The sequence below is a fragment of the Cetorhinus maximus genome, chromosome 17 (assembly GCF_964194155.1).
Source record: "Cetorhinus maximus chromosome 17, sCetMax3.hap1.1, whole genome shotgun sequence".
In the NCBI taxonomy this organism is placed as follows: domain Eukaryota; kingdom Metazoa; phylum Chordata; class Chondrichthyes; order Lamniformes; family Cetorhinidae; genus Cetorhinus; species Cetorhinus maximus.
Genome location: NC_135895.1, coordinates 2863116 through 2878400, shown reverse-complemented (window position 1 = coordinate 2878400; position 15285 = coordinate 2863116). Strand labels below are relative to the sequence as shown.

Genomic DNA, 15285 nt, shown 5'->3' with positions numbered 1-15285 from the left:
ATTTGAGGGAGAGAAAAGTGGGTCTAACACTAGTGTTTTAAATTTAATAAAGGCAATTATAAGCATACGAAGACAGAGGTGGCTAAAGTGAACTGAGAAAATAGGTTAAGGGATAAGTCAACAGAAATGCAGTGGCAGACAGTTGAGCAGATATTTCATAACACTAAGCGAAGATACATTCCAGTGAGAAAGAAAGACTAGGGGAAGGACACACCATCTGTGGCTAACTAAGGAAGTTAAGGATAGTGTCAAATTGAAAGAAAAAGCATACAATTCCACGAGGATTAGTGGCGGGTCAGAAGATTGGACAGAATATAAAAAACAGCAAAGAATGACTAAAAATAAATCAGTGCAAAATTAGAAGAGAGAAAGTTAGCTAGAAATGTAAAACAGATAAGAGTTTGTACAGGTATTTAAAAAGGAAGAGAGTAACCAAAGTGAGCGTTGGTCCTCTAGAGAGGTTGGAGAATTAATAATGGTAAATAAGGAAGTGGTGGATGCATTGAACAAATATTTTGCATCTGTCTTCACCGCAAGGGATACAAATAACATCCCAAAAATAACTGTGAATCAAGAGGTGAAAGGTAGTGTGGAACAAAAAGTGCTGGAAAAACTCAGGAGGTCTGGCAGCACCTGTGGAGAGAGAAACAGAGTTAACATTTCGAGTCCGTATGACTCTTCTTCAGAGCTAAAGAGAAGTAGAAATGTGATGGATTTTATACTGTTTAAGGAGGGTGGAGCAGTTGAAACCGGATAGAAGGTCAGCAATAGGTGGGGGCTAAGGAGAGATTGACAAAGATGTCATGGACACCAGACAAAGAGAGTGTTAATGGTAGTGGTAAAGACTAAAGAAGGTGCATAAAGGTAAGAGCAAAACGTATTAATAGCAGAACAGGGTCAGCGCTCTGAGAAAGCACAACATAGAAACCAGTGACAGGTGGCCCTGTGGGGAATGGGGAAAAAGGATTTTAAAAAGTATAAATAAATAAAAATAAATAAAACATAAAAATTAAAATAAAAACAAACAATCGGATTTTAAAAAAGTGGTAAAGATAGAGGAGAGAGCTCATGGTCTGAAGTTGTTGAACTCGATGTTAAGTCCGGAAGGCTGTAAAGTGCCTAGTCGGAAGATGAGGTGCTGTTCCTCCAGTTTGCGTTGAGCTTCACTGGAACAATGCAGCAGGCCAAGGACGGACATGTGGGCATGAGAGCAGGGTGGGGTGTTAAAATGGCAAGTGACAGGGAGGTCTGGGTCATGCTTGCAGATCGATCCAATTGTTTTTTTTTAAATTTTAATTCTTTTTAATTTATTTTTATTTATTTATGCTTTTTTTAAATCCTTTTCCCCCCCCAACATCTCCCTCACACAGCCCATAGGGCCATCTGTCACTGGTTTCTATGTTTTGCTTTCACAGAGCACTAAACCTTGTTCTGCTATCAACACATTCTGCTCTTACCTTTATGCCATTATCAGCACATTATTTAGTCTTTACCACTACCATTAACACTCCCTTTGTCTAGCTCCCAACTATCCATAACCTTCTATCTTGGTCCACCTGCTCCACCCCCTCTTAAACAGTATAAAATCTATCACATTTTTACTTCTCTTCAGCTCTGAAGATGTCATACAGACTCAAAACGTTAACTCTTTCTCTCTCCACAGATGCTGCCTGACCTGCTGAGTTTTTCCAACATTTTCTGTTTTTATTACAAAAGTGAGGATGTTATGCTTCAGTTATACAGGGCATTGGTGAGACCACAGCTTGGATATTGTGTGCTGTTTTGGTCCCCTTATTTAAGGAAGGATGTAAATGCGTTGGAGGCAGTTCAGAGGAGGTTTAGTGGATTGATACCTGGAATGAGTGGGTGTCTTATGAGGAAAGGTTAGACAGACGGGGTTTGTTTCCACTGGAGTTTAGAAGGGTGAGGGATGACTTGATCGGAGTATATAAGATCATGAAAGGTCTTGACAAGGTTTTTTTAAATTCGTTCATGGGATGTAGGCATCACTGGCTAGGCCAGCATTTCTTGCCCATCTCTAATTGCCGTTGTTCAGAGGGCTTTTTTTCAAAGAGTCAACCACATTGCTGTGGGTCTGGAGTCACATTTGGCCAGACCAGGTAAGGGTGGCAGATTTCCTTCCCTAAAGGGCATTAGTGAACCAGATGGGCTTTTACAACAATCGGCAATGGCTTCATGGTCATCATTTGACTTTTAATTCCAGATTTTTTAATGAATTCAAATTTCATCATCTGTCGTAGCGGGATTCGAACCCGGGTGCCCAGAGCATTACCCTGGAACACTAGTCCAGTGACAATACCATTATTGCATCGCCTACCCACAAGGTGGACGTGGAAAGCATGTTCCCTCTTGTGGGTGAGTCCAGAACTAGGGGACATTGTTTCAAAATTAGGAGTTTCCCATTGGGACAGAGATGAGAATTTTTTTCTCTCAGAGGGTTGCGCGACTTTGCACTCTCTGCCTCAGAAGGCGGTGGAGACGGGGTCAAGGAATATTTTTAACGTAGAGATAGATAGATTCTTGTTAGGCAAGGGAATCAAAGGTTATCATGGGAATGTGGAATTCGATACACATGAAGATCAGCCATGATGTTATTGAATGGCAGGGCAGGCTCGAGGGGCTGAATGGCCTACTCTTGCTCCTATTTTGTATGTTCACAACCCGCAAAGCCTTCAGTTGCAGCTCCAAAACATGACTGAATTCAAAGTACATACGGTTTGCTTTCATTGGAGATTAGCTTCTGTTCCAGTAGGTCGATGTGCTCTTGCTCTTTTGCATACTCCACCACCAAAGTGTGCCCCAGGAATCTTAACTGGTGCAGCCTGGTCAGAGCCTGAAAACAGCACATTGGAGGATAACTCAACACCAGCTTCATTCCCACATATCAGACGGCAGATATGATCAGCAAAGTCTTATCCTTTCTCAATAACCCAGAGGACTGAAAGTCGATTATGTCAACTTGCATTTATATAGCACCTTGAACAGAATAAACACCCAAGGTGTTCCACAGGAGTGCCAGGCAAAATCTGACTCTCAGCCACATAAGGAGATATGAGGACAGGTGAGAAAAAGCTCGATCAAGGAGGTAGGTTTTAAGGAGCGTTTGAAAGGAGCAGAAAGGGAGATGGGGAGGAAATTCTGGAGCTAAGGGCCCAGGCAGCTGAAGGTACAGACGTCAAAGTGAAAGACAGTGAGGAATGGTAATCTCCAGAAATCCTTTCAAGAGATCACTCTGATTTAGTACTTTGTAATATACAACGTTCATCAGCTGTAGGGAATTAACCTCTAAACAAACTCCAGCCGTGAACTATAAGGTCACCAAAATGACAAACGCATCTAATTCCTGATTGTTGCTAAACAGAAACAGGCCATTAGACCATCGAGTCAGTTGCTAGTGCTATTCCTTCAGGAGTCACTGAATCTAATTACGTTTTAATTTTCCACGTTTTATTCAAGTATTTGGAATCATGAATCTCACAGCACAGAGGGATGTCATTAGGGCAACGTGCGTGTACCGTCTTTATAAAACAGTGATCCAATTAATCCCACTCCTCTTCTCTTTGCACATAGCCCTGCGAATGATAACATTTCTTTTGAAAGTTATTGTTGAATCTGCTTCCACCGCTCTTTCAGGCAGCGCGTTCCAGATCACAACAACTCACAGTGTAAAAAAAATTCTCATCTTCCCCCTGTGGTTCCTATCTTATTGTCTGATTATGCCGATTCTCTTCAATCTGTGTCCCTCTGGTTACTGACCCTGCTGTTACTGGTAACAGTTTCTCTTTGTTTACTCTATCAAAATCCTTCCCGACTGGGAAATCAGTCAATAAATCTCCCTATAACCTCACTGCTCTAAGGGCAGCAATCGGTGTCTCTAGTCTCTCTTCTTATGGTATTACTTCCTGACCAGGCTTGGCTTCACAAATGACCACTGGTGCCACTGCCAAGCAGTTGCCCTCTCTGTCTGCGCGCAGATACTGAGTGACATGGCATCCAGTGTTTACAAATGCAGGCTGCCTTTCAATTATCCTTTCAGAGGATAAGCATGCCCAGGCAAGGCCAGAATTTGTTGTTCATCCCTAACTGCTCTTAAAAGTAGCAAGCTGCATTCTTTTGCATCCGCCTGAAAGAGCAGAAGGGGCCACAGTTTAGAGTCTCATCTAAAAGACTATCCCTCCAACAATGCAGCAGTCCAATAATACTGACCCTCCAACAGTGCAGCACACCCTCCGCACTGACCATGCGACACTGCAGCGCTCCCTCAGTACTGAACCTCCAACAGTGCAGCGCTCCCTCGGTACTGAACCCCCAACAGTGCAGCGCTCCCTCAGTACTGAACCCCCAACAGCGCAGCGCTCCCTCGGTACTGAACCCCCAACAGTGCAGCGCTCCCTCAGTACTGAACCTCCAACAGTGCAGCGCTCCCTCAGTACTGAACCTCCAACAGTGCAGCGCTCCCTCAGTACTGAACCTCCAACAGTGCAGCGCTCCCTCAGTACTGAACCTCCAACAGTGCAGCGCTCCCTCAGTACTGAACCCCCAACAGTGCAGCGCTCCCTCAGTACTGAACCTCCAACAGTGCAGCGCTCCCTCAGTACTGAACCTCCAACAATGCAGCGCTCCCTCAGTACTGAACCTCCAACAGTGCAGCGCTCCCTTAGTACTGAACCTCCAACAGTGCAGCGCTCCCTCAGTACTGAACCCCAAAAGTGCAGCGCTCCCTCAGTACTGAACCTCCAACAGTGCAGCGCTCCCTCAGTACTGAACCCCAAAAGTGCAGCGCTCCCTCAGTACTGACCCTTCAACAGTGCAGCGCTCCTCAGTACTGAACCTCCAACAGTGCAGCGCTCCCTCAGTACTGAACCTCCAACAGTGCAGCGCTCCCTCAGTACTGAACCCCCAACAGTGCAGCGCTCTCTCAGTACTGAACCTCCAACAGTGCAGCGCTCCCTCAGTACTATACCTCCAACAATGCAGCGCTCCCTCAGTACTGAACCTCCAACAGTGCAGCGCTCCCTTAGTACTGAACCTCCAACAGTGCAGCGCTCCCTCAGTACTGAACCCCAAAAGTGCAGCGCTCCCTCAGTACTGAACCTCCAACAGTGCAGCGCTCCCTCAGTACTGAACCCCAAAAGTGCAGCGCTCCCTCAGTACTGACCCTTCAACAGTGCAGCGCTCCTCAGTACTGAACCTCCGGCAGTGCAGAACTCTCATCAGTTTGATCTATGGGTAATTACTTGTTTCTTTTCATGTATAACCAACCTACCTTAGCTGCTGCATGGGCAGATGAAAAAGTAGCAAAAGCTGTATGTTTCTGTAAAGGAAGAACAGTGTAATGTTAATAGAGTTCTGAGAATAGAATGCTTTATTGCTGATTAAAATCAGGAAAATTAGTGCCTCATCCCCCAGGAAGGATTTTCCTGGACACCACCCCTGAGCAGGGTGAAGTTTCCCAAAACCAGTGTCATAGGAACATAGGAAGAACATAGCAGCAGGAGTAGGCTATTCGGCCTGTTGAGCCTGCTCCACCATTCAACTAGATCATGGCTGATCATCGACCTCAATGCCACTTTCCCGCACTATCTCCATATCCTTTGATGTCACTGGTCTCCAGGAATCCACCGATTTCTGTTTTGAATATGCTCAATGATTGAGCTTCCACAGCCCTCTTGGGTAGAGAATTCCAAAGATTTACCATCCTCTAAGTGAAGAAATTCCTCCTCATCTCAGTCTTACATAGTCTACCCCTTATCCCGAGATTATGTCCCCTGGTTTTAGACTCACCAGCCAGGGGAAATGTCTTTCCTATTTCCATTCTGTCAGGCTCTGTAAGAATTTTTAAAGTTTCAATGAGGTCACCCGTCATTCTTCGAAAAGCTAGAGAATACAGATCCAGTTTCCTCAATCTCTCCTCATAAAACCAAGCCCGCCATCCCAGGGATTAATATGGTGAACCTTCGTTACACTCCCTTTTTAGCAAGTATATCCTTTCTTAGATAAGGGGACCAAAACTGTACACAATACTCCAGGTATGGTCTCACCAAGGCTCTATACAGCTGCAGCAAGACATCTTTACTCCCGTACTCAAATCCCCTTGCAATGAAGACCAATGTACCATTTGCCTTCCTAATTGCTTGCTGCATCTGCATGCTAGCTTTTAGTGACTCATGAACAAGGATACCCAGATCCCTTTGGACATTAACACTTCCCAAACTCTCACCATTTAAGAAATACTCTGCCTTTCTGTTTTTCGACCAAAGTGGGTAACTGCACACTTATTCAAATTATATTCCATCTGCCATGTTCCAGCCCATTCACTTAGACTGTCCAAATCCTCTTGAAGCTTCCTTGCATCCTCCTCACAACTTACATTCCCGCCCAGTTTGGTGTCATCAGCAAATTTGGAAATATTACAATTGGTCCCCACTTCCAGATCATTTATATAGATTGTGAACAACTGTGTACCTAGCATGGATCCTTGCAGTACCCCATTAGTAACAGCCTGCCATCCTGAGAATGATCCATTTATTCCTTCTCTCTGCTTTCTGTCTGTTAATCTCTCGATCATCAGTAAAGTAATGGAGGGGGTCATCAACAGTGCTATCAAGCGGCACTTGCTTAGCAATAACCTGCTCACTAATGCCCAGTTTGGGCTAGTCAGCTCCTGACCTCATTACAGCCTTGGTTCAAACATGGACAAAAGAGCTGAACTCCCGAGGTGAGGCTAGAGTGACTGCCGTTGACATCAAGGCAGCATTTGACCTAGTGTGGCATCTAGGAGCCCTGGAAAAACTGGAGTCAATGGGGATCAGGGGGAAAACTCTCCGCTGGTTGGAGTCAAAACCTAGCACAAAGGAAGACAGTTGTGATTGTTGGAGGTCAATCATCTCTGTTCCAGGACATCACTGCAGGAGTTCCTCAGGATAGTGTCCTCGGCCCAACCATCTTCAGCTGCTTGGTCAATGACCTTCCTTCCAACATAAGGTCAGAAGTGGGGATGTTCGTTGATGATTGCGCAATATTCAGCACCATTCTCGACTCCTCAGATACTGAAGCAGTCCATGTCCAAATGCAGCAAGACCTGGACAATATCCAGGCTTGGGCTGACAAATGGCAAGTAACATTCGCACCACACAAGTGTCAGGCAATGACAATCTCCAACAAGAGAGAATCCAACCATCGCTCCTTGATGTTCAATGGCATTACCATCACTGAATCCCTCACTATCAACATCCTGGGGATTACCATTGACCAGAAACAGAACTGGACGAGCTACATAAATACTGTGGCTACAAGAGCAGGTCAGAGGATGGGAATAGCATGACGAGTAACTCACCCCCTTACTCCCCAAAGCATGTACACCATCCACAAGGCACAAATCAGGAGTGTGATGGAATGCTCCCCACTTGGCTCCTACTACACTCAAGAAGCTCGACACCATCCAGGACAAAGTAGCCCACTTGATTGGCACCACATCCACAAACATTCACTCCCTCTACCACCGATGCACAGTAGCAGCAGTGTGTACCATCTACAAGATGCACTGCAGGAATTCACCAAGGCTTCTTCGACAGCACCTTCCAAACCCATGACCACTACCATCTAGAAGGACAAGGGCAGCAGAGAGATGGGAACACCACCACCTGGAAGTTCCCCTCCAAGTCACTCACTATCCTGACTTGGAAATATATCGCCGTTCCTTCGCTATCGCTGGGTCAAAATCCTGGAACTCCCTTTCTAACAGCACTCTGGGCGTACCTGCACTGTGTGTATCCGCACTGTGTGCAGCTCACCACCACCTTCTCAAGGGCAACTAGGGATGGGCAATAAATGCTGGCCCAGCCAGCAACGCCCACATCCCGTGAATGAATTAAAAAAAACAATTCTCAATCCATACTAGTACATTACCCCCAATCCCATGTGCTCTAATTTGATTTACTAACCTGTGTGGGACCTTATCAAAAGCCTTCTGAAAACCCAAAAACACCACATCCACTGGTTCTCTTTTATCTATGCTACAAGCAACGTCCTCAAAAAACATGATTTCCTTTTTATAAATCCATGTTAACTCTGTCCAATTTTACCATTCCTTTCTAAATGCCCAATTATGACATCCTTAATATCAATTTCTATCATTTTCCTTATTACTGATGTCAAATGAACAGGTCTGTAGTTCTCTATTCTCCCTCTTCCTCCCTTCTTAAATAGTGGTGTTACATTTGCTACTTGTCAGTCCGCAGGAACCTTTCCAGAAACTAAAGAATTTTGAAAGATAACCAGCAATGCATCCACTATCCCGATAGCCATGTCCTTCAACACTCTGAGATGAGGCTCATCTGCTCCAGGGGATTTATCAACCTTCAATCTAGTTAACCAATTAAGTACAACCTCTACTAATTTCTTTTAGTTCCTCAGTTTGACAAGTCCCTTGGTTGCTGAGCATTTCCCGGAGGTTTTCTGTATATTCTTCTGTGAAGGCAGGTGCACAGTAACAGTTTTTTTTCTCTGCCATTTCTCTGTTCTTCATTATAACTTCCCCGGTGCCCACCTGTAAAGGGCCCACATTTGACCTTGCTAATCATTTCCTTTTCACATACCTAAAGAAGTTTTTACAGGCCACCTTTATGTTCCTCGCTCATTTGCATTCATATTTGGTCTCCATCTCACTCAGGCATAGTCTCCTGTCTCTTCATGTGCCCCTTAGGGGTCAGTGCATGTTATGCAGACAAAGTGGTCATAGCCACCTTGAGCCACTGGTAACGCAGTGACTTGCTGGCCCGCTTCAGACAGCAGTTAAGAGAGAACCATGTTTGTACTGGACTAGAGTTCCACACCAAGAAAGGTCAAACTATCAAAATATTGTGCATTTTGCAGTTCGGGACATTGCAAAGTGCGATGCAGCAAATGAAATATAAGTATAGTTACTGGTGTAATGTAGGAAATACCACAGCCAATGTGCACGCTCCCTCAGCATTGACCCTCCAAACATTGGCACTTCATTAGTACTGACCTTCCGATGGTGCAGCACTCCCTCAGTACTGGCCCTCCGATGGTGCAGCACTCCCTCAGTACTGGCCCTCCGCAAGTGCAGCACTCCCTTAGTACTAAAATGGGAGTGTCAGTCTAGATTTTTGCTCCAGTCCCTGGAATGGCAATTGACCAAATAGCCTTCTGATACCAAGAGGAGGGAGTGTCTCACTGTCTCAGAGCTGATCTGAATGGCCCAGGTAGAGTAAGGATGGGGCAGGTTTCATTCTTTCCAGGACAATGGGATTTAATGACAATCTGACAGCTTCATGGTCACTTTCCTGAGACCAGCTTTTTTTTCAGGTTGATTTATTTTCCTTAAAATCTGAATTTAAATTCATGATGGGAGTTGAACTCGTTCTCTGAACTTTTAGTTCAGGCTTCTGAATTACGAATTTAGTAACATGACCCCTGCAATATGCTGCTATACCTGAAGATCCATGAGGGATTAAATGTTAAGGAAGTGTTTGAGGATGTGAACACAATACCATTACAGCAGTAACACAGTTTTTACTGTGCCCTTACCAGCCTTCCTTTGTCCGATAATACTCGCACGAACAGCGCTCCAAAATATTTCAGCAGTTCCACCTTCTCATTTCGTGTTAGTTCAGATGGAAGATGGCGAACCAGAATTGTCTTGCTGCTTTTGGTTGGAAGGGCAACATTCTCTGTGGAGACTGCAGCAGCCATAGTCCTGGAAAGGTGAAGAAACAAGTGGCGTTAGACAATAAGCCAACATAACTGAAGGATACCAGGTCCTGTATTTAAACCAGTCAGTGGACACCGGGAACTGGAATTAAACCGGGCCCTGATATCAAGCCAGACTCTGGTCACCAGGTCCTGTATGTAAACTGGGCCCTGGACACCAGGTTCTGTATTTAAACCAGACGCTGGACCCTATATTTAAACAGGACACCAGGCCCTGGAATTAAACCAGACACTGGACACCAGGTCCTGTGTGTAAACCAGACACTGGATACCGGGCCCTGTATTTAAACCAGACACCGGGTCCTTTATTTAAACCAGATTCTGGACACCAAGTCCTGTATTTAAACCAGACACTGAACACCGGGTCCCATATTTAAACCGGACCCTGGACACCAGGTCCTGTATTTAAACCAGACGCTGGACACCATGTCCTGTATTTAAACCAGACACTGGATACTGGGTCCTCTATTTACACCAGACAATGGACACCTGATCCTGTATTTAAACTAGACACTGAGCCCCCAGTCCTGGGATTAAACTGAGCACCAGGCTCTGGAATTAAATCGCGAACTGAGCCCTGGAACTAAACTGGAACTGGGTCCTGGAATTAAACCAGATCCTGGACATCAGGGCTTTGAATTAAACTGGGCACTGGCCCTGGAATTAAACTGAGCCCTGGGCTCTGGAATTAAACCGGGCACTGATCCTGAGATTAAAGTGGATTGGACAGCACAGGCAGGGAGATTGTAGCAGGCATGGGTTGAGGGCCCGGCCTCTATTCTCCGCAGAACCAGATGGGGGATGGGAATGTGGGTTAGGATATGGTGGGCATAGTGCCTCTGTTCTCCCCTCTCTCCTTCAAGGCAAATAGGCATTGGGGAGAGGATAGTGAGGTAGCAGGGGATTGGGGTTGGTGCAGAGCCTCAGTCTCTGTTCTCCAACACTCATCCCGAGCTGGAATAGGGACGAGAAAAGGGGTTTAGTAGGTACTCGGGGCGGGGCAAGGGGGGGCTGGGTTCAGCAGGTTTAAAGATTTAGGTGGCTTAAGGATTTAGAGGTTTAAGCATTTGTTAGGGTTTTAGGGGGTTGAAGGGTTTAGGGTCCAGGATATAGAATATAGGTTTTAGGGTTTAAAGTTTGATTATTGGGGATTTTAGGGTTCGGGGTGTTTGATTATTGGGGATTTTAGGGTACGGGATGTTTGATTATTGGGGATTTTAGGGTACAGGATATTTGATTATTGGGGATTTTAGGGTTCGGGGTGTTTGATTATTGGGGGTTTTAGGATTCGGGATGTTTGATTATTGGGGATTTTAGGGTTCGGTATGTTTGATTATTGGGGATTTTAGGGTTCGGGATTTTTGATTATTGGGGATTTTAGCGTTCTGGATGTTTGATTATTGGGGATTTTAGGGTTTAAAGTTTGATTATTGGGGATTTTAGGGTTCGGGGTGTTTGATTATTGGGGATTTTAGGGTTTAAAGTTTGATTATTGGGGATTTTAGGGTTCGGGATGTTTGATTATTGGGGATTTTAGGGTTCGGGATGTTTGATTATTGGGGATTTTAGGGTTTAAAGTTGGATTATTGGGGGTTTTAGGGTTCGGGATGTTTGATTATTGGGGATTTTAGGGTTTAAAGTTTGATTATTGAGGATTTTAGGGTTCGGGATGTTTGATTATTGGGGATTTTAGGGTTCGGGGTTTTTGATTATTGGGGATTTTAGGGTTCGGGATGTTTGATTATTGGGGATTTTAGGGTTCGGGGTGTTTGATTATTGGGGATTTTAGGGTTCGGGGTGTTTGATTATTGGGGATTTTAGGGTTCGGGATGTTTGATTATTGGGGATTTTAGGGTTCGGGATGTTTGATTATTGGGGATTTTAGGGTTCGGGATGTTTGATTATTGGGGATTTTAGGGTTCGGGATGTTTGATTATTGGGGATTTTAGGGTTCGGGATGTTTGATTATTGGGGATTTTAGGGTTCGGGATGTTTGATTATTGGGGATTTTAGGGTTCGGGATGTTTGATTATTGGGGATTTTAGGGTTCGGGATGTTTGATTATTGGGGATTTTAGGGTTCGGGGTGTTTGATTATTGGGGATTTTAGGGTTCGGGATGTTTGATTATTGGGGATTTTAGGGTTCGGGATGTTTGATTATTGGGGATTTTAGGGTTCGGGATGTTTGATTATTGGGGATTTTAGGGTTCGGGATGTTTGATTATTGGGGATTTTAGGGTTCGGGGTGTTTGATTATTGGGGATTTTAGGGTTCGGGATGTTTGATTATTGGGGATTTTAGGGTTCGGGATGTTTGATTATTGGGAATTTTAGGGGTTCCGCGGTCCCGCCGTCCTGTTTTCAGCCACTTACCGGAAGTTGATCCGCGAAGCTCTGCAGCCTCTACACATGCGCACTGCAGTTCCGGTGACGCGTTGAGCTGAACAGCCAATGGGAGAGAGGGAGGCGCTGGCCCCGCCCCCCAGTAACTGCGATCCCCAGAGCGCCTGCGCAATGTTTCCAGCGGCCCGGGGCAGCGCCAGGAGGTTGCGGAAGGCGCTATAGCAATGCAACTTTCCCCTTTTCATTCCATATTGGACATTTTGTCACTTTAAAAGCCATGAGGTTGATTTGCATTGTTAACATTGCTTGAAATAATTGTTCTTTCCCTGTAGGGTGTAAATATTTGACAGTTTTACATTTCTTTGCAGAGTTTAGAATTTGAATTAACTCAGTACAAAACCCATTCTCTCTTTTTAATCATTTACTCCCCTCACCTTCTAAACTTTGACACTGCTCCCTCTGGATCTATAACTCAAATCATCACTAGCCAATTTCAATCACACTGAAAATCTGCCCTTAACTCCTAATCTCCCTTTCTTCCCCTCTAACTAATGTTTAACCATTTCTATCCTCTCTCTAATTCCACACTCACCAATGTTCTCCAGTTATCTGCCGTGTGGTACTTTGTCAAATGCTTTCCTAAAGTCCATGCACTTTGCTAAAGTCCACCACACAAGCGCAATACGCTTTCTGCATCCACCATCTCTGCTACCCCTTCAAAGTCTTCTGAGCTTTGTCAAACACAATAATCCTTTGTGAAATTCATGCTAATTAACTATTTTTCTTTTCCCAGATACACGGCAATTTCTGTATTCATTAACTACTTATTTTTCCTAGCTCAGATGTTAAGCAAACTGCCCTGTAATTAGCTCTGTCCCCCTTCTGTTATGATCCTAGACCAGAGCCCCAAGAGTTTGGTAAGATCAGGTTAGGGACCGATAATGTTTTGCTTAAAGTAGACAAAGTTTGAGATTCAAGACACTTGCTCAGAAAATAAAGCCATAAGATTTCACAGGTTTTGAATAAAACAAAAATAAACTTTACTATACAAGTTCAGAAAGATAAAACAATTTACAATATTTATCTTATACTCTGACATTCAGGGTTAACATTGAGGTATATGTGCATTAACAGGCAAACTGTGGTTGAACACACCACTGCACAATAAATAGCAAATGTGACCAAGACAGATCCAATAAATTTCTCAGCAACCCACCCAGACGTAAGTAAACACTGTAAATCAGCCATTCCCATTGAAACTCTGTTTCCCACATGAGGAGTTAACTTTTTACTTTTGAAGATCAAGCCTCTGAATTCCCTCAAAACCACTTCAACTTGGACTGCACACCCCTCAGGGTTTCAATCTTGTCTCCTGAGTCTCCGTCCCCTGGATTTCTGAGCCTGCATTCCAGCCTCTACTTATTGGCACAATTTCTGCCGTTTAATAGCTGTCTAGTATCACTGGGCTGGCACTGCCCCTGGATTTCACCAAATTCCATTCTCCCCAGCTACACCAAGCTATAAATGGCTCCCAGTGCCTCTCCTGGGCCCTAACCCTTTCCAGCATGCAGCCGGTGACCTTCTGCCACCTTCTCAGCTCCCCAGGACTTCTCTTAAGCCCTAACTGCACAGAGCCAGTTAACAGCAACACTTTTTTGTCTGGAGCCTCCTAACAGCAAGCAGCACCTTTTCAGTATAGCCTTTTCCCCTGCTGCAGAACACTCCCTCCCCCAGCAAACATACAGATAAATTGAAACACTAGAACTTCCTTAAGCTCTACCCATCTCCATGATGATGTAGCCTTCCAGGACTCACTGAATGCTTTTAAGTTAATTGTAGCTTTAACTCACCATCCTGACTTGGAAATATATCACCGTTCCTTCACTGTTGCTGGGTCAAAATCCTGGAACTCCCTCCCTAACAGCACTGTGGGAGTACCTACACCACAGGGACTTCAGCGGTTCAAGAAGGCAGCTCACCACCACCTTCTCAAGGGCAACTAGAGATGGGCAATAAATGCTGGGCCAGCCAGCGAAGGCCATATAGAAACGTAGAAACTAGGAGCGGGAGTTGGCCATTCGGCCCTTCAAGGCTGCTCCGCTATTCAATATGATCATGGCTGATCCTCTATCTCAATGCCATATTCCCACTTTCTCTCCATACCTCTTGATGCCCTTAATATCCAATAAATTATCCATTTCTTTCTTTAACAGACTCAATGACCCAGCTTCCACAGCCTCTGTGGGAGAGAATTCGACAGGTTGACCACCCTCTGAGTGAAGACATTTTTCCTCATCTCAGTCCTAAATGGCCTGCCCCATATCCTGTGACTGTGGCTCCTGGTTCTAGACTCCCCAACCAGGGGAAACATCCTCCCTGCATCCAATCTGTTCAGCCCTGTTAGAATTTTAAACATTTCAATCAGATCCCCTCTCATTCTTCTAAACTCTAGTGAATACAGGCCCAGTCGAGCCAATCTCTCCTCATACGACAGTTCTGACATCCCCAGCATCAGCCTAGTGAATCTTCGCTGCACTCCCTCTATGGCAAGTATATCCTCTCTTAGGTAGGGAGACCAAAACTGCACACAATAGTCCATGTGTAGTCTCACCAAGGCCCTTGTATAACTGCAGTAAGACATCCCTACTTCTGAACTCAAATCCTCTCGCAATGAAGGCCAAAGATCCACAACCCGTGAATGAATTTTTAAAAAAAAACTCCCAAAACAAAACAACTCTTTGGGCTACATTTCTTTCTAAACAGTGTAGACTCCCCTTCAATTCTCCAGCCAAGCCCACTTGCTGTTTTATGATCTTACCTTTCTTGCTGTTAACACCTTAATTCAATATGGCCCCAGCCTTTAAGTGTAATAGACTCCAAGCTGTTTTATTTCCATTTATCCCATTTTCTACAGTCAAACTTTAATCTTCCCAAAACTAACAATTATCTCTAAAAATATTAATATGAACCATGAACTAGGTATTTGTAGCGATTCATAAAAATCAAAAACTCATAGAATCATGGGATGATTACAGCAGAGGAGGCCAATCAGCCCATCATGTCCATGCCAGCTATCTGCAAGAGCAACTTAGCTCATCCCATTCCCCCTGCCTTTCCCTGTAACCCTTCAATTATTTTCTTCTTGGATAATGATCCAATTCTCTTTTAAAGCCACAATTGAATCTGC

At 44.6% G+C, this 15285-nt stretch overlaps 1 protein-coding gene across 1 annotated transcript in view; it reads right to left on the bottom strand.

Annotated features, from left to right (window-relative positions):
• rnpc3 (RNA-binding region (RNP1, RRM) containing 3) overlaps positions 1-12166 on the bottom strand; it is a 46055-nt gene extending 33889 nt beyond the window's left edge. Inside the window, exons 1-4 of the mRNA XM_078560627.1 lie at positions 12129-12166; positions 9574-9742; positions 5288-5335; positions 2736-2854 (exon numbers count right to left, since the gene is read on the bottom strand). Coding sequence (XP_078416753.1) covers positions 2736-2854; positions 5288-5335; positions 9574-9742; positions 12129-12166 — 374 coding nt within the window. The remainder of the gene's footprint in view (positions 1-2735; positions 2855-5287; positions 5336-9573; positions 9743-12128) is intronic.
• Between the last annotated feature and the right edge of the window lie 3119 nt (positions 12167-15285).